We start from the raw sequence: 20,555 nt of genomic DNA, 5'->3' as shown, positions 1-20,555 counted from the left end.
CTGCGCACCTTAACTGCTCATACTCTCTGTGTGGATCTAAATTTTATCATGTGCAGACTGTCAGCCTTTGAGACAAAGATAAGAGGTAGGAAATGGGGTGCAGGTGGAAAAGGCAGTAGGTGTTGGACAGGTAGAGTTGCGGGGGGAGGGGGTGTTGTTGGCCAAGTAGTTATTTTTAGAATAAAGTCTCAAAGGCAGTTTAAAGACTGGCCAAATCAAAATAGATGTAAGACTTGGTTTTTCACTCTCTTTCTCAGTAAGAACTCACATGTCTGATCCCTAAATTAAAATAAAGATGTATAAATAAAAAAGATCAGTTGGCATGGAGTTTGGAGGTAGAGAAAATAGATTTTTTTTCTTTTTTGTCAAGTCTAGTTATAGACTTGCATTACCAAACCTTACCATGAAGGTACGTGAGATGTGATTAACTAGAAGTTACAAGTGCCTCAGTATTCTGTCAATTTTGATTATAATATGGAAGATTAAGGTATATAAATTTCTCTTTAATGCTGAAGTTGGTAGAGTGTCACATGTTAAATTACTCAAATTGGAAGTGGTGTTCATGGGTAAAATATTAAAACACCTTCTCAGTGCAGACTATTCATGCACCTATAAGCATGAATAGTCTTCAGAAGCCATCAGTGTACCAAAAAACTTGTATTAGAGACTAATTGATTAATCTGGTTTTTCTTATGTCTTTATGTTTGTTTAGTTGCAATTTTGATCTGAACACTGAATTGAGGCAACCATATGAGGCCCAGTAACATTTTTAATTGCCACTGTGGCCTATAACCTGCTCTCGTTTTTGTTAGAAATGTAGCAGTATGTTTATTTCAAGTATTACTTAGATCAATCAGTTGTAGTTGTAGGAGTTGTCAGTTGTTTATAGTGTTTGAGAAAAGAATACACACGTCTCTTGTGTCACTTGTCACCTGGTAGGGTGCTCACTTCATTTTCTTCTTCCTGTTAATTACTTTACTCAACATGCCTATGATTCCCTCAAATCCTGGAATGTTGTATGCTTATTGGTTGTGGTTTTTCATTTAGTAGTGATGATGCTTTGAAATTCTTTTCCTTTCATTCTTCTGCTTCTTAGGAAAGAGAAATGACATCATTCTCAGTATTTTCATGACTAAACAGTATAAGTAATTTGGTTAGTAAAGACAATACAATTAGTGATCCTTAAAGGTATACTTTCAATCATAAAAATTAAATGTAACTGATTTTTTCTTATATAAAATATTGGTCATTATCTTCTATTACTTTTTTGGAAGTTAAAGAGAACTTCATGACTCAAGTATGTATGACTCAAGTAAAATTATTTCTCTACTTCTGACCTTGAGAGCACAAAAGAAAAATCATATGAAAAATGATGATTAAAAAATGCTGCTACATTTTTTGTTTGGGGTTATCTTTAACATTAAGTGCTATGTAGCCAGATTATTATATATTCACATAAGCTTTCCTTTCATTACAGTGAATTCAACACTAATAAACAAAAATAACAAACAGAAATATAATTGAAAGTGGGAATAACAATGTGTTTTCAATTTTTTTATTTCCTGGCTTTGACATTTAGGTCAAAAAGGCATTCTACATTTTGTCAGCTTTTTTTTTTTTTTTTAAGCTCATAAGTAATCTTTAATTGACTCCATTTTTTGCTCATTAGGACCATGGGGTTGCTCCATGATTTCTGTAAGTCCATATCCTTATCTGCATAATCAAAGGTTATTATCAGCTAAAAACAATCACACATTTAATAAAGGCATTTTATTACTTACCTCTCGATATCTAAGAGACATGAAAATCTATTTAAACTAGAAAAAACTGTTTTAATAATTACTTTAGCAGCAAAATATAATTTTGCATCATTAGAAACAAAGTAAATCTCATTTAAAAAATAAATGTGAATTTCAGTCACAGATTTTTAATGAAACTAGACTCTGAAACCAAGTATACATTATTAAGACTGGAAACATCAAATTAATATCACATTTACTTTAAAAGTTCTGAATTTTACAGTATAAAAAACATTTCATTTATGGGAAGCTACAGCAATTTTAAGAATCAAACTTTAATTCATATTTTAAATTATGATGTCACCAATTGTGCCTTCTTTGTTCAAAATTAAGTATGAGTAATTGCAGTTAGGAAAGTTATACACTACCAATAATTAGCTCTTCTACATTTCCTTCTAATAATTGATATAGTATTCATAGTAAAAATAATTATTTTTTTGGTTTTCATTACCATTCTAACTGAAAAATGTGCCAAAAGAGCCTATCAATTATTTAGAAAACAGGCTTGTCAACATATTTAAAATATAGACAAAGTTTTGTGATGATCAGATTTTATTGACCCATTATAAACTATGTGGTTTGGTAGAAACAGAAACACCTTTTAGTAAGTAGAAAATAAAAAAAATAAATAAAATGGTAATAAAGAAAGCAGAAGTTACAGCTGCTACTTTAGGAAAAACAAAACATTATACATTTGTTTAATTTACAAGAAACGTTGCTATTCCAACTGGGGTCTGTTAAAGAAGAAAAGTAATCCAAAGCTAGCCAGCTTTGCAAAGAAACTCAGAGGTTTCTTTGTATTTTTCCCCCCCTGAAGTTGCTAATGCTTTTATAGTTCCTTAAATTGCTTGTAGGATATTTTAAAAAACTGGTCAGCTAAGCTGGACTTATGAACCATTTGTTCTTCATTAGAAGCAGAGACCTTAACTCTTCAGAGAAAGCATGTCCCCCTTCTGCCTCCCAAACCATCTGACCTAGTTCTTGCTTGATTCCCATTTTGACTACTGCTCCTAGTAATAGTGACTATTCTTTGTTATGTAGGCCTTAGATAACTTACCAGACTCAATAATTATAATAATTATTTGTTTGGTTTGGATTGGTTTTCTGTAAATTTTATGATTAAAATATAACACATAGAAGCATCGGCTCCAATTTATGAAATTTAACCAAAATTTTGTTCAAAAAAATTAATTGTCATGCATTTGTGAGTTCCCATACACTCTGGCATTTAGGTTGTGGCTGCAAATAAAACAGGGATGAGTTGCCAACTTCTTGGAAGCCCACAACTTGATCAGTGGGAGTGAGGCCTTGGTTAGGGAGTGGTGGTGACCAGATACCTGTTGGCTTCAAAGGTGTGCAGACCTGGTGATTTTATATCATCCAGATCTCACCATCCTCATATATCATTCCTAAAAGTGGTTTGCCTGAAAATGTCTTTGCTTCAGAATTCCCTTTTCCCATCTTGACTTTGTTCTTTTACTTTATTCATTTTTACAAATGAAAGGGCATTCAGACATCCAGATCTTTCTGTGGTGCACATTCAGAGGTGTAAAACCCCAAGGGCAGCAAACACAGGAGCATGTACACTGGTCCTCAGTATCCCAGGTAACATGGACTGGGTGGTCAATGAGCAACCATAACAGATCTTTCAAGTGTATAAAATCATTTTGTATGAGGATAAAGTTGGGTGGGAACTGAGTGGAAATACAAGCTCACAGAGGAAAGTGAACACTGTAAAATTTACAACTTTAAGAGACTGTGCATATATACTGTTATTCCTTGCATCTATTTCCCTTGGTATTCAGATTCTCATGTCCCTTGGACAAAGCAGCACAGCATTTGCATATAACCTATACATATCCTCCTGTAAATCACCTCTAGATAACTTACAATACATAGTACAATATAATGCTGGGTAATAGTTTTATATTTTCTTGTTTGGTGAATAACAACAAAGAAATGCACATGTTTGGTACAAATGCAGGTTTTTTTCCACTGTAGTTTTAATCTGCAGCTGGTTGAATGTATGGGTACAAAACCTGGAGATGTGAAGGACCAACTATATCTTTAAATGGTTAGGGTAGACATTGAATCACCGTGGTCTTTGTAATTCATTGATGTACAGAATTATAGTCACAGAAGTTTTATTTTTTAACTCATTGTTTAGTTTTTGGTGGGAGCAGATACCAGAGATTTAACTCAGGAGTACTCAGCCACTGATCCATATCCCCAGCTCTATTTTATATTTTATTTTGAGACGAGGGTCTCACTGAGTTGCTTAGCACCTCGATTTTTGCTGAATCTGGCTTTGAACTTGCTATCCTACTGTCTCAGCCTCCCCAGCCACTGGGATTAAAGGCATAACTCAATGTTTTTGATATGGAATAATCAAGAATCTTTGTTCAGGTCAACTTTGGCCTGTGATTTTTTTTTTTTTCCTTTTTGTCTCTTGAATTTTGTTTCTTTCTCTTACTCTTTTTGTTTTTTCATTGCTTGCATTAGAAGTGGTCTTTGAGGAAATCTTAGGACATTCTTTACCTTTTCAGCTACTGCAAAACTGTGATAACTGCAGCAAACCATTTGGCAATGTTTTCCTGGTGTCTGTTTTACAGAACCCTACACATTCCTCTGGTGGCCCGTCAGCAATTTTATACCTAGTTTGATTTGTTGGTCAGCATACACCAACTTGACACACATGAGCTTTTTGCATTTAGATACAAGCACATCCCAATGGGTGAGGAGTCTGTCCTAATTCTTTGGCAACTTTTTGGGTGAGGGTAGTCTTCAGCACCTTTGAAAACAGGAATGTCTATCACACCTCCTGCAGGAGCCTCTCTTCTATGTGAGCCAGGTGCTATAGGGAGAGAACTGGAGCTTATTCTGGTCTCACAGGCTGGCTAGAACTCTGTAGGATGTGCCATTATCCTCTGCCATTGTTGATTGCAGGTGTTTTACCATGAATAAACTTACCTGAGACTTTGAGGTTCAGGTGAGGAGCTGTGGAATACCTGCTTTTTATAGTATGGAATTTCCCTCCATTGGAACCATTCCACTTCCAGTAACTGATACAAAAATAAACACATGCAGATAACATTTAAGAATGATTCATAATTCAAGATTTTTACTTTGATAGTGCCTTGTTCAATGTTTGTTCTTTTGCTTCTAACACTTTTTGAGGAGGAATAGGTTATATATTTCATAAAAATACAGTTATTGGTAAAAGACCACTGATAAGATTTGTAAAATGATTCGCTTTTCTATTAATTTAATCCCTAGTACCTTCAGTCAGGGCTTGTTAGTATGATTCCAGTGCTCAGCAGAAGGAGGTCTTCAGCCTTGTCTGCCAAAGAGCTGGAGGCTGCCGGGACTCTCCCAAAAGCTCTGTAGCTTGTCAGGAAAAGGCAACTCACACAGTTTCACGATTGCATGTTTGTTATGTTCCTTGGAGATTGAAAGCCCTGTTAGGTACTCCCCATTATTATTCTGAAGCCCTCGACAGCCTGTGATAGGGGGAAGATACCAGGAATGAACAGATCTGAAAGTTATTATGTTCAGGAATAGTAATAGTGATATAGGGCAGATTGTCACCAATTAAAGAATTTTTTGTCTAGATGATATGTTCCTGTGTGTGCTATTTAGACTTGTTTTATTTTTTTTCTCTTCCCTCTCACTGAATATTCCTTTGGGTTTTGGGGGGGAGTGTTATAACTGGCAGCATTAACTACGCTGCACAAAGATACATTGGTGAGAACAGTTTTTTTTTTTTTTTTTTTAATCCAATAGCTGTTTTCTCTGGTCCTTTACAATTGCTAGTGAGGTTTTAATGAGATCATTTTAAACTGTGAGGATTTTTCTCCCTTGAGATTATTCCTCCCATCCTGACCCCCCAGTAAAATCTGAAAACTGTCTTTAGCCATCCTCCTGGGCTTCAGAGGATGAAGAAGTGCTTGTGTGTAAACTCCACCTTTGTTTACCAACCAATGTTTTAATAAGAGGGCATTCTAGTCTTTTTCAGGCACTTTAAAAAATATTTAAGTTTTTATGAAAATAAAGTATGAAAGCAGCTGTTATGAGGATCTAATCTTGTGTATGTCTAGTAACTCAGACAACCTCAAGTCCTTTCCTCCTCACCCGATGGTGTCCTCATTTGCAGCTGGAGGTGGGAGTCGACGTGAGGGAGGTTGGACATAGATGGTCTGAAGTTGTGGATCGTATGAGCTATCGTAGTGTATAGCTATTTTAAGGAATTATTTGAAATGCTAGGAATGACACTCCTCTGCACTTCCGTTTAAAGTGATAGAACTTCCTCAGTATTTCGAAATGGCCAGAAGTGGAGTTCTCATGTAAAACACCAAAGTCTATTTGGATATTTCCTAGAAGGCCAATAGAGTTTATTACTAAAAGTTCATGTTGTTGCAGCCAACAGAATTCAGGCCCTGATCCCAAACTTACCACTGGCTGCATATTGTATACCTGTATAAGAGCTGGAGAAAAATATTAAACTTCTCCTAAGTCACTCCACCTTTGTGTAAAATGAACATAATAATGGTCCCCACTGAGTAGTTTACTGTGAGCATTAAATGAATTAGTACTTACTTACACAGCCCTTGGAATGGTGTTGACACTTGATATGAGTACAATGGACACGAAGATGTACAGGTTACCTTGTTGTTTCTTACTGGTGACTTACCAGCCTTTTCTCAAGGACCATTAGACCTGGGTTTTTCTACAGAACAACCCCACCCTCCTCCTCCATAGTGGAAGTGAAATGGTATTTCCTTCCATTCTTTCTTCTCTCTTCATTTCATTTATAGAACAGCTAGGACACACATTTAAATATGATAATTCTCTCATAAAATTACTTTAAGACTTGAGTGTGGCCTCTCCTTTTCCTGTCAAATTCATGTCACATTGCTATCAGTCTTGGACATTGTTCAGGGTACTGGAGATATGGAGGTGATAAAGACAAACCCTGTTCTCATAGAGCTGACCTTCAGGTACAAAGAACTGGGCAATAAATACAGGAATATATTCTTTTCATTGAGGACTCTCTCAGTGCAGGGTGCTAAATGTAAAGTTGATTTTATAAAAGAAAGAATACATGCCTGTCCTTCTCTAATCAGGGTCCCACAGCTCAGATATCTCATTTTGTCTGTGTTTTTTTAACCCTGCTGGGCTACTCCTGAATGCGACTTTTACTCTGGCACTTAGAAACCCTCATCAATGGCATTCTTTGTCCTCCTTTCCATTTGTACTGGCAGCTGAAAAATTTGGCAATTCCTTACATAGTGACTAATGGCAATACTTCTTTGCAGATGTAATGCACCATAAAAATGGCAAGTCCTGTATAAACATTAAATAATTAGTTTTCATAATAACCCTATCAAGATAGAGTGTAAAACTCTCTGTTTTGTATGGAAATAACTGAATCATTGTGAATATACCAACTGGAGTCACAGAGTAGTGGAAGAAGTTGTCATGATTCTGAAATTCCTGACTTCTGTTTTCTAACTCATACATAATTACTAATAGTATAGGTACATAAAGTTGTTTTCTACAAATGCTGCATTTTTAAATTAATAAATCCATTTCATTTACAATTTACATCCAAGAGTGTAAAATGCAAACATCTGCTAAGTTACTGGCATCTTTTAAGGTAGAGCAGACAATGCTACCTGTTTGATTTGCTTTGGTGATACATTTTTTTATGATCTCAAGATTTTCAAGTCTGCTGAATATTAACTGTTGATTCTTATTAACATACACTTTCATCTGGAATATGTGGTAGTCTTTAACTTAACTATGGTTTGTCTTTTGATCGTCTTAATAACTTAGTGACTCTGTAATGAACACTAGGGAGTATCCTCTACTGCATGCAGTGAAAGAAATGTCATGATGGTAGCCATGTTTCTGCACTATGGAAATGTGGCTTAAACTTAGACCAAATCTGGAAGTAATTCTAAACATTAAAGGACTGGGATGTAGCTCAATATGACAGTGCTTACCTACCATGTGCAAGGCCTTAGGTTCCGTCTCCAGTACTGCAAAGAAACAAAGAGTAAGACCAGCCATGACATGCCCCCCTTCTGTAGCCCAGCAGAACACAGTGCATGCAACCATGTTTAAGTGAGCTTGCTCCGCCATTATACCTCACATAAAGAAACAAATGACAACTGACTTCCTTTATTCTAGTAATAGCATCTCTTTTCATTTGCAATAGTTTATACTCACTGTTCTCTAAGGTTGAGTGATGTTTGACATCCATCCCTCCTATACAACTTTCAGGATATGTAATTTTTGAGTAAAATAAGAAAAAAAGTACTGCTTTCCTAGGATAGAGCATAAGGACTTTGTGAAATCCTCAAAACCTCTTGTAGTTAAGAAAATAATTGCTTCTCTCATTCTCCCAGCATATTTTCTTTCACAGTCTTAACCAAAGCATAATTTAAGGTTTTAAAATAAAGTGGTATGCTATTAAAAACACTAGTAGAAGATGACATAATTATTGAAGAATATTCAGAAAATATTCAATGTCAAATTTTAAAAAGTATAGATGTTTTCTTTAGAGAAACAGTCATTATTAAATTGTAACTTTTTAATGATGTTTGCATGCATCATTTAAAAAATTATTGTTTCTTTTTAGTTATACATGACAATAGAATTTATTGTGACGTAATTATAAACGCATGGGATATAACCTGTTCCAATTTATTCTCCCGTACTTCTCCTTCCCCTTTCTTATTCCTACCCCCTGTTCTCTACTGATCATTTTACTATTTGTTTATAGTTATTTTAAAAAGAATATTGTCTTATGGATGTGCATGATGGCGAGAGTCACTGTGGTATGTTCATAAATGTACACAGGAATGTTAGGTCAGATTCATTCTGTCTTCCCCTATTCCATTCCTCTTCCCATCCCTTCATTCCCCACTGTCTACTCCACTGCTCTTTCTTCTATTCTACCCCGACCCAATATCTTATGAGTTTCTGTCTAGGAGAGGAAGCATTCAACCTTTGGATTTTTGGAACTGAATTATTTTACTTAGCATGATAGTTGTCTCTAATTCCACCCATTTTCTGGCTAATTTCATGAAGTCATTCTTCTTTATGGCTAAGTAGTACTCCATTTGTGTGTGTGTGTGTGTGTGTGTGTGTGTGTATGTGTGTGTGTGTGGTATACCACATTTTATTATCCATTCATCTGTTGAAAGGCACCTAGGGTATACTCATACATTGTTGGTGGTCTACAAATAGATCCAAACATTCTGGAAAACAGTATGGAGATTCCCGAAGAAACTAGGAATGGAAACACCATTTGACCCAGTTCTCGCATTCCTTGGTATATATCCAAAGGATTTAAAATCAGCATGCTACCATTAGGCAGCTACATTAATGATTACAGCTGCACAGTTCACAATAGCTAAGTTATGGAACCAACCTAGGTTCTCTTCAACAAACGTGTGCATCATTTTAAAAAACAAATTCCTTAGCATTAGAAGGTGATGGTAAAAGGTGAATAATACATCACAGAATATTATTTTATATCTTAATTTTTAAGTTTTCTTTTCTAATGGGTTCTCTTTCTGTACATTCATCTTCTTCTTGGGATATTTTTAAAAGATTGGAATTACTTAAGAAATTGAAGAGGTTTTATTGTTATGTTCCCAATAACAGTTCTTCTGAGTAATGGTATATACTAAATTGTAAGAAGGCAAATAGCTTAGATATGCTTATGCTTTCTTATCCAGCTCTCAAACATTTCTGTTAATTCAGAATAATCCACAACAAAATCCTGTTGCATTATCCTTTCCCTGCAAGGTGGATCTTAAGATTGTTTTTTGACAGACATCAGCATTTTACGTATATTTCACTGCAAGGAAAATTCAAGAGTTCTAGCATGACTGTTGGGCACAAAAATTGTGCTCAGTATATTTGTGTTAAATGAGAGCATTATAGTTTTTTTTGAAATTAATTGGTATTTCTTCATGTCCACATGTAAATTGGAATTCAGACAAAACTAGAAGTATTATAAAAATGACTAAAGTATTTTCTACTCAAAATTAAGGACTAGGTAAATGCTTAATAATTTTGAAAATAATTAAATGATACATTGCAATAGAGGCATGCTGAATATCTACAGAGTCATCTTTAGGAATATACTTCTTCATTTATTTTCTTTTCTAATAAATTCTTTGCTTTCTAAGGATTTCATTGATTTTTTTCTTTTCCTAGTCAACAAGTTTACTATTTGCTGCAGGGTTGCATTTATAAGGTAGTTTTTAAAATAAAAAAAAAAATAGATCCCAAGACTGTGTTATTATCTTCCTTTGTTTTCCCCAAGATACTTGATACTAATTAAATGCCCATATTTAATTAAAATGATTATTATTGTACAGTCTGTTCAGTCATTTTGTGGTTGAAATATGAGTCATTGATAAGAAGTAACACAGCATGTGTATTCTGAATAATGAATTCTAATTCCCAATATGCTGTAAAAAATATGAAGTGGCTTCTTCCAAACATGGAAAAATCTGAGAGAATTCATGAATGCAGAATGAGATACCCATATAACTGTCAGGAGGAAAATTTCTCATTTAATTTCTCTTCCATTGTTCCATTGAAAGGGATCGAAATACTCATTATATCATAATACTTGTGTACTTAGAATTATGAATACTGTGTTATGACCAGATAGGTGGGCAACTCATAGAGATGCATCCTTGGCCACTAAGTTTTTAAATATTCCTCATTGTATAGTGAAATTAATAAACTCATTTTATCATAAGCTTGTTCTGGGGATTAAATAAGTTGATACTTCGTACGGTTTCTTACACAGTAAGCATTCATTAAGCCTCTACCATCATTAACATTATCTTTGTATTGCAAAATTATCTTTATCATTTTTATTATTTTTGTGACATGGTCTACCCATGAAAGTCCTAGTTTAATTTGTAAAGCAGAAAATTCATACCACATACTCCTGAAACCCCTAACTGCATTGAGATTCTACGTTTCACAAAGTCGAAGACCTTATAGTCCACAAATACTTAACACATGATTAGGGAGCCAAATTAATGTGAGGAGTACTTGAGCCCACCAGGATTGGATTGTTAGGAGACTGACGCAAAGCCCAGTCATCTTGGGGAAGCCTTCTGTGTGCTGCTGCAGACCTGTAGGAAACACAATGGATTAGATCTGAGAAGTGCTTTGTTCATCTTTCTTAATACAAGGATACTCCAGTAGATCCAGTGATTCAGAGAAGGTTGTTTTCTCTAACTTTAGAGTGAAAAAATGAAAATCATTTGAGCTGTGTTATATGTACCAGCTTGCACACATGAAATAAAACTTCATAAATATGGAAGAAATATAATCTGGTTATAATGTTAACATGGCTATGGCTTAATACCTTCTTAGGTGACATCTACTTGAATATACTTTGTGTGTTATTGACTCTTTTTCAAATTAAGTCTTTTTTGAAAATATAGTTCCAAATTTAAAAAATGTTTATACAATTAAAATTGAGAAACATTACACAATGTAGACTGATTGTGAGAGATATTACAGGAGAAAAGGAGAGATGTTTGAAAAGATTTGGATTTGGGTTTACATGTGGATCCTAAGACTGTTTCTCACATAGTGCTGCCAATTATTTTGATTTCATTTTTATTTTAATGATTTAAATATACACGTGTTAAAATTCAAACAATTTAACTAAAACTTCATATTATTTTATATTGTGACACATACCCTTTTTCCCCAAAAGGAAATGTTCAGGGCAAGTATAAGAAAGAAATATTGCTTTTATGGAAAAGAGAAGAAAAATCTTAAATTCATAGTTTTATGCAAGCATTGCCTTTAGCCATAGGCAATGCTTGAGTTTTATGCTTTACAGCTGCAAAAATAATTACATGAGCATTATCTAAGCAACAATCTTTAATGGATTACATTTTGTTAGCTTTTCATTATATACTGTAAAAGTCCCAATAACATAATAAATGGAAAAAACTCTTGATTTATCTGACATAGACCTTTGATATTTTGCAAGACATTTTATTATTCATTGGTTTATTTGGATGTGATCTCAATTTGTAAATAAGATATAGTGTTACCAAGTTGGAGTTAAGCCTAACACATCAAAAAATTGTGCAAATTATTTACTTTTCCTTTGAAAATATTTATTTTGGGGTATTTCAGGGGTGTTAAAACTTTTCAGAGATGTTATCATAGTTTAATACTTTTATCCATGAAAAAAATACATGTTGCTTGTTAAGGTCAATTCATTTACTTTTTAATAAATCATACATTTTGTTTGTAGTAATTCTTAATATTCAATAATAATCTAAGCTTCTAGTGAAATTCTTCATAGTCTGTTTTTTTATTATTTGGTAATAGTAGCTAGAATTTTTATTTCAACAAACCTTACCTTTTGTCAATAGTTATTGATAGTGTGTAATTTATTAATAGTGTATGATATTGATGTTTGAATGACAGTAGCTTAGTACAGTCATATTTCCTTATTTTTTTTTTATTTCACTATTGTTTCCAAAGATGGTGAAGCAAATATTTTCCAGGAATTGGCATAGTCATCAGTCTGCCCAAGTTATCTCAATATTTTAATTAAAGAACTCTTTTGAGTGGGTGCTATGGCTTACTCAGGTGTGTGCAATATTCAGTTGATATAGAGGAACGAAAAGTCAAGAAATGAAAGAGGAAAATAGAACCTTTGGAAAATCTATTAATTTGGGGCTTTGAAACTAAAATTTAATATTTGAAATACTGGTTTGAGCTTGTAGTGAAGCATGTAGTGCTTCATCTGTGAAAATATTTTTAAATGTCATTAGAATGAAAAAACATCCATTCCAATATACAACTGTAGTATCAAATATTCAGTTTATTAAAAGATTAAATAATCTATCATAATGTATATCTTAACATAACCTGTAAACTATTGGGAGAAATCCTAGTTCAACATCTTAAGCAGTGTCTTCAATTGGGTTTCTAAAGTGGTCACATTCTTTTTCCCCTAGGATCCAGGGGTGGGAAAGTTAACTACTCATTAGACCTCCTGAGGTGTATATCTCGTGCCTGTTTTGTAAATAGGGAAACAGAGGTCATAAGGAATGTGTTCAAGATTACACATCTAGCAAACAACAGAGTTGTGATTTATGACTTACTAATGCCAAGTAATTTATGATGGTTCGTTGTTATCAAGATACTGAGGATAATTTTACTGTATGAAGTATTTGTGAATACATATTAGATTCATTTTCCACATTTTATTTCTACAATCACAAAGTGAAGAATACTGCTTGTTTTAGAGCAGTTTAATAGTGTTTTAGTATCCAGTAGATATTATAGTAATGAATTGCTCATTCCTCTAAAATATAGGGTTGATGATATTATATAAGGTTAACAATTCTTTCATTTTTCATTAATGTACATGTTTAAGTTATAATGATAATATAATCTTGAACATTAAGTATCTGTAACATCTTTCAATTACAAAATGCTTAGAAATATCTTTTTCTTTTAATTTTTTGTTTGTATGTGTACATAATTTGTTTAACTATAGAGAGCATCATCCTGATAAGTAAAAAGAGTTTCCGTTAGCATATGGAAAGAAAATTGCAGGCAGTAGGCAGCAAAGAAATGCAAGTTAAAATGGAGTCAAAAGCTAAGCACTAAGCACTAAGCAGCAGACTACATTTACCCACTGGCCTTTGAAGAATGTCAAATTACCCACCCTGTGTGTGCTTAAGGCTAAATATCTTTATTACATTGCAGTTGTCCATAAGTAGATAAATATTCTTAAATATGCATTATGATAGCTAATAGTAGTAGTTTATTACAATAAATGTCTCTTTTGCTGGAGTACGGAGATAAGGATTGCATGTGTCACTATTGAGTACAATGATTTATTCTTGTTCCTACAGTACTACGGGATGACTTCAGACAAAACCCCTCTGATGTCATGGTGGCAGTAGGAGAGCCTGCCGTCATGGAATGCCAGCCTCCACGAGGCCATCCAGAGCCCACCATCTCCTGGAAGAAGGATGGTTCTCCCCTGGATGACAAAGATGAAAGAATAACTGTAAGTACTTCACCACTAGCAGAACATCTGCAGGTTTGACTGTACGCATCTTCACCCAAGGAAAAGAGGAAGACCGAGTAGGTTCTTAGATGAAGGCTTGCATTAGCTCTCATTTTTCAGTTCTTTAAAATAAACATGTTTCATTTCTCTCCCTGTAGACATGAACATAAGTGAAGAAAAAGTATGGTGTTTAGTTTAAAGATCAGTAAAAGTGAAACTATAATTTCAGTTTTAATGTCTTGGAGTTAACACTTTTATGTAGACTTAATTATTATTATAATTCAAGGCTTATAACATTTCTATGTATTACCATTAAAAGTGTTTCTCATAAAATTTTTAGTTATATGGTATGTTTCTAGGAGGTCTCCTAAGTCACTTTAGGACTTTTTATATCTCTGTCTCCTTTTTAAATTGCTTTTCTGTTCTATAGGGTTCAATATTGTTTCTGAGAAATAAAATCTCATTCATCATGATGGTTAATGATGAATTTATCTCATAAAAGAAACTGGAACTAAGTGATTGAATTTTTCATTCTTATTCTCATCTAAGAAAAGAATTACATGATCTGTAGTAGGTCCTGGTGTTTTCTTCTTGACAGCAACTGCTTCTGTGTGACTTTGTTGCTTGTTCTGTCTTGGGCAGTGTTCACTAACACATCTCCCCCAACCAAGTTCTCATCAATTCTATGATTGTAAACTACTCCCCTTTACACTTTCCTTTTTTCTGCATGCACTGATATCTGTCCATTCTGAATTCATTTGCCAAGAATCAAAACCCCTAGGAGAATATGTGCGTGAGGTAAAGGTCACTGCTAAAGTTTTTAAAGAACAAAGTTATAACATAAACCTTATAAAAGCTTGCACTATTTCTGAGCAACCAGCTAAGTGATGAGTATGATAATTAAATACTGAGGAAAAAAGAGAAGGTTGTGGCAAACTTTTAGGGACTTTGAAAGAAAAATCAAGCATTTTTCCTGCACTGATTTGAATTAAAATGAGCCTCAGGGGATTTTTGTAATTCTAGGGACTGGGGTGAGGATGACTCAGCTCTGCATTTAAGAGGTGCTGAAAAGTCACATGCCAAAGTAAAAACTACATTTGGAAACCTTGGTTTGTGGAAATGAAGCCCATAGCACAGGGGAATAGAGGGTGTAGGAGCAAATGCTTCTCTTGTTAGTGATAACAAATTCCTTTTGGGTTTATGCACAATTAAGATAAGAATATTCTACCCTCAAACATATATTCCAGATCATTTAGTGACCATCATCTGTAATTCCCATTTCCCTGCCTTAATAATTCAAACACATTGAAACCATTATTATCCCTGATTTCCCTCCTGTCTTTCCTGATTACCTATTTGTTTTCAATATAAATTAATGACAAAATTCTCAATGCTCCAGATCTATCATTAAACAAAAATTGGTGAGTGCCCATTTGGAGTTTACATTCTAATAGAGTGTATATACAGTGTATATACTAAACAAATGTTATATGTAATATGATAAACTATAATGAATCCTTTAAAAATAAAGGAGTCAATAGGTAGAGGAATTCATTAGAGGTCCAGTAGGATTGAAATTTCCAGTAGCCTGATTAGAGAATGTCTCCTATAAAAATCTGGAAAAAAAATTGAGTAAGGGAACTCTAGAAGTTTCAAGAAAAAAGGCGTTCTTGACAGACAAAGCAGAACATTCAAAGACCCTAAGGTGGGGTGCATCTAATACTGTCACTAAAATGCTTAGTCAGTGTGGGTTGAATAGAGAGAACAACTGAGAGATTTGAAGGAGATAGTGTCAGATGGTGACAGGTAACCAGGCTGCTGCGTAGGACTTTATAGACATTGTGAGTAGCTCAGCCTTACTTCTGAGTAAGAGGGGAAGAATTAGAATTTTCTCAGACAAAGCCTCTGCTGTCTTGAGAACACACTGAAGGGTGACAATGTCAGAAGCAGGAAGACCAGGTGGGAGTTTTGTGGTAATCCAGGTGAGAGATAAATGATGATTTCAAATTGTTTGTTAGGAGTGGACGTTGTGAGGAGTGATTAGATTTAACATAAACCGAGAAGCAACAGCCAACAAAATTTGCTAATGGATTGGGTGTGACTTGTGAAAAAAAAAAAAAAAAAAAAGAAAAGTCAGGCATTACCTTCACTGATTGACCTGAGAAGTGAAAGGGTACCGAGGTGATTAAATTGGATGCAGATTATAGAAGAAGATTTGGGGCAGGACATATCCGGGGATGTTTTTGACATAAGAATTTTAAAATACTTAGAGATATCCAAGTCAAGTGGGCAGTTGGATACGTGAATCAGAAAATTCAGAGTTGAGGTTGAGGCAGGAGAAAAAATTAAGTTGTGGTAGACATGTGAGTACTCATACCTATGTAGTCCTCCCTGTCTCCTGAGCAATGATTCTATTCCCAGCTTCCTTGATCTTGAGCAGAGCTAATTGATTATTTCTGCTTTATGGGTTCTGAGTGAAAATTAAAGAAATTAAGTACCGGTAGTTGAGCGAAAACCAGGAATGCTCTTCTTTACCACTCTGCAACCAGGGAAGACACATGTTCTAGGTAGAGCATCTACCACGTGGAGGATACTTTGAGAGCTTGAGCCCCTGGACTATGTGCAACAGAGCTTTTGCCACACCTCTGTCTTCTATGATAGACATGCAGAATGAATGAGCAACAAATTGTTGTTGTATTAAATCATTGGGAATGTCTTACCATGTTATAATGTAGCCAATCCTGATGAATTTGCAACTGAGTTGATTGTAGCTGGTAGAAAAAGTAATATGAAGATTGGGAATTTGCCATGGGATTTAATGATTTGGTGGTCAATCATAGATGACTCTTTTTTATGCAGTATCTCATAAGTTATATAAGAATAAAAGTGATTGTAATCTCATATTTTAAAAGGTTCAAGTTAATTTTGAAGGTTGTTTTGTGTGTGCACCTGTGTATATTAGTTTTTTTTTTTTTTTTTTTGTAACATTTACAGTGTAAACCACTATAGTAAATCTGATTTTTAAAAAATCTTGGAACATCCTACTGTATCACGTATGGAATTAGAAAATATTTTATGACTTATGAGAAAATGCTTAATTTATTATAAAATCTTCATTTACTTTTGCTGTCATGAGGGACACTATCTTCTAATTAAAAAAGCATCAGTCCCCAATTGCGTAGTAGCTTGAAGTCAATATAAGAACCACCTCCAATCAGGAATCAAACAACTTAGATTTGTAATAACCTATGAGTATGAAATGATGCCAAGATGAGAATGTATAAATTTTAAAATCATTTGAATGCTGCCAAAACGAGGATCTACGATAGTGTTCCATATGCCAGGAAGTTGTAACATCTGAAACTTTTACTATTTCTGAGACCATCTGTGTGTTTTGTACAAATTATGACTGTTGAACTGATAAAACACTAGAGGTAGAAAGCACATTTATACATTTGGGGAGATGAGTAGATTAAAAATCAGCAGTTTGGTTTCAAAAATCAGTGTTTTTATTTAGCTCAAAATTGTTTTTGTTTTCTTTTCCTCCTTTAGGCAAAACTAAAATTGAGTATTTCAAACTTAGATCAAAAAGAGAATGCATGAAATTTTTTCCCAATCCTTCTTTAAAAATATTGAAAATAAATTCTTAGGAGATGTTGGTTACAGATACTTCATGTGATTCTTCTTTCCTAAGTTTGTATTCAAATGATTGTTTTCATTTCTCTTACTAGTGTACTTTGCCAAATGCATTGAGTACAGATGAACAGGAGATTAAAGCACATTGAATTTTTATGAAAGTCAATTGAAGATTGCATGGTTATTGCTACAGTTTTTGTTACAGGAATTTCTAGAGTTCTTTAATGTGGTGACTTTCTTTGTTGAAAATTTAAAGTACACATCTCCCAGCTGTGAGAACAAAGACACACCCTGCAAAAAGGGGGAATATATAATTGAATTGTAGCTGCACCTGTATTTTTGATATTAAGTCATTTCTTTCTACATTTGCTTGGATTCTGGGCCAAATTTTAGGGCCACGATGATTATAAATCAAGAATATATAAATAACATTTTCTTATTGCTCTACATGACAAGAGAATCTTTTAAAACCCTTCTGGCATGTTTTTCTTAGAATAAGAGAGGTCTTAGATAATATTTGCCTCTATTTTTTTTAAGACATGAGTATTTATACTTAGAGTTAGAAATAGAAGTAGTTTAACTTAGGGAACTAGATTCAATTGACTTACTTCATCTGTTTCAGACTTAGAATAAATGAAATTTTCTCAAAGAGATGAATCAGAGGAATGAAAGTCTCCTTTTTGATGTACAAAAACATTTCAATGAACCTCACAAGAAGGGATGTGCTTCTTTTACTGAAGTACATTTTGGAAATATGATATTTAATTTCAAGATATTTTGTAGGGGTGAGAAAAAGAGACTAACATTCAAAAACAAATTAGTACACAACATTAAAAAAATTTTCATGCCCAACAAAAAAACTAAAATTAAAGAAAACTGAATTAAAGAAAATGTTAAATTTAGTATAAAGTAGACAGCACAAATATTTTCCTAGATTATAAAAGGTCTTAAATATTCATGATAATGGTCACTTACAGGATTAGGTAGAATAAAAGCTGATACATAGACCTCTAAAAGCTTTTCAGTATAAAATTTTGGATTTAGAAATATAATAAGAGTTAAACTGTTGGATAAACACTGAAAGTTTGGAATTAGTGAAAAGAGAGGAAAAATAGACTCATGATAAAAACATGGTTAAAAGGTATTAAGTTTATTAACAAGCTTACAACTTGATTTATAATTGTTGGCTTAGATGATTTGAGTATTGTTATGTTAATCAAAAAGTCAGTTTGTTTTATGTCAGTAGTTTTGGAGGGATTCATACACAATTTCACAATGACTCCAGATAACAGTTTGGTATTCTATTTTCTTTGAAACTAATGCTTTTGTGGTAGCTATAGGAATTGCAGGCATAGACAAAGAAGGAAATAGTTCTTTTCTCATGGAGAATAGCTTAAAAAAGATTTATTTCCTTGATTTTTAGATGCATAATTACTGTATTTATAAACTGAAATATTAAGGAACCCATTGGTATCCACATGACAATTAATGAAACAAGCAATTGTGGTCAGTTGTCCATATCTGTGGGCTCTGTTATCCATGGACTCAACCATCCACTTGTTGAACATGCTCAGGAAAAAAAAGAAAAATGGCACTTGTAATGATCATATACAGATTTTTTTTCTTATCATTATTTCCTAAAAAATACAGTATAATAATGGTGTACGTGACATTTATAATGTATTAATCATTGCAAGCAATCAACAGAAGATTTAAAGTATACAGGAGGCTATGCATAGGTTATATGTCAATACTCTACCAATTTATAAAGGGACTTGAGCCTTTTGGTATCTGAGGTGGGTCCTAGGACCAATCCCTCACATACAATGTGGAGCAACCATATGATACTTGCCTTAACATATAATAAATATGAGATAGCAAATTCATTTCATTGTATCAATAAAACAAAATGATAATTATATGTATTTATGTGTAATATCTGATAATTGATGAATAGGATTCAAACTTTTCTTATTTTAGTAAGTGAATATTGACAGAAACTATTAAATTCTCAATACTTGGTACTTAATAACTATGAAATGTTCATTGAATTTTGCATGTTAACATTTCAGAACTTGCATTCAACACTTCCACATAAGTATATCACAAAAATGATTTTGAAAAGTACTTCAGTTTTTAACATAAAGGTTTCCAAACATGTGTAAGGTTTCAGAAACAATTATTGTAGGAACACCAACAATATAATAGCTATTATGTATTGAGAACTTACTACATATTTAATGCTTTATATTACCTCATTTCATTTACTGGATCACTTAATGAATAAGCTATTTTATTTCCACTTGGGCACTTTAACCTCACAGTTCAGTTTCCTAGGAAGAAAATGATGATGGTGGTTGCAGGAACTTAATGTACCACTTACTTTGTGCCAGGCCCCATTCTGAGCACTCTATGTACGTGGACAAGTTTAATCCTAAAGACACCAGTGTCAGATAAATATTAAAAGTTTGCTAATTCAGTAGCTGATTCCATATTGGTTTGTAGGAGAGGAATAACACCTTCTACAGGGTCCTATAGATTTTGCTAGTTTCCACTATAAAATATTGTCTTTTGTTTGAAAGGGTATGGAGAGGTTATGGCAATCTTGAAGTCGGGCTTGTTAATTTCAAGAATTAGTTCATCTTATCTCCAGTAATGAGATCTGTAGCATAACCAAGATCTATAAAATTTGGTAAATTTAGTAGTTTCCTCAAAAGATGGAACAAGAGTCGTCAAGTTCAACCAGATTATAGCTCAGATAAACTGAAATTCTTTATTCTGAAGACTAGAAGTCCTACCTAAAAAATTACTAGAGATTATCTACAGAGGATAATAATTAACTCGTTTCTCATTTAGCAATTAGGGAAAGAAGAATTAATATCCCAAAGGATATTGTGAATCAGTAAGTGATTCAACTGAATTTACTTTATAGTTAACAGTTCAAGCTGTGGACTAGCAAGGTTCTAAAAGCATCAGTTACACACATTTTGAAAGTTATTGCTGAAAGAATTAAGCAATTATGAGTAATT

At 33.6% G+C, this 20,555-nt stretch overlaps 1 protein-coding gene across 1 annotated transcript in view; it reads left to right on the top strand.

Moving 5' to 3' along the window:
- ROBO1 (roundabout guidance receptor 1) overlaps positions 1-20,555 on the top strand; it is a 374,240-nt gene that overhangs the window by 227,400 nt on the left and 126,285 nt on the right. The window contains exon 3 of the mRNA XM_079154970.1: positions 13,733-13,890. Coding sequence (XP_079011096.1) covers positions 13,733-13,890 — 158 coding nt within the window. The remainder of the gene's footprint in view (positions 1-13,732; positions 13,891-20,555) is intronic.

This window comes from Sciurus vulgaris (genome assembly GCF_902686455.1).
Source record: "Sciurus vulgaris genome assembly, chromosome: 10".
Taxonomy (NCBI): Eukaryota; Metazoa; Chordata; class Mammalia; order Rodentia; family Sciuridae; genus Sciurus; species Sciurus vulgaris.
This window is presented reverse-complemented; position numbering and strand designations above follow the sequence as displayed.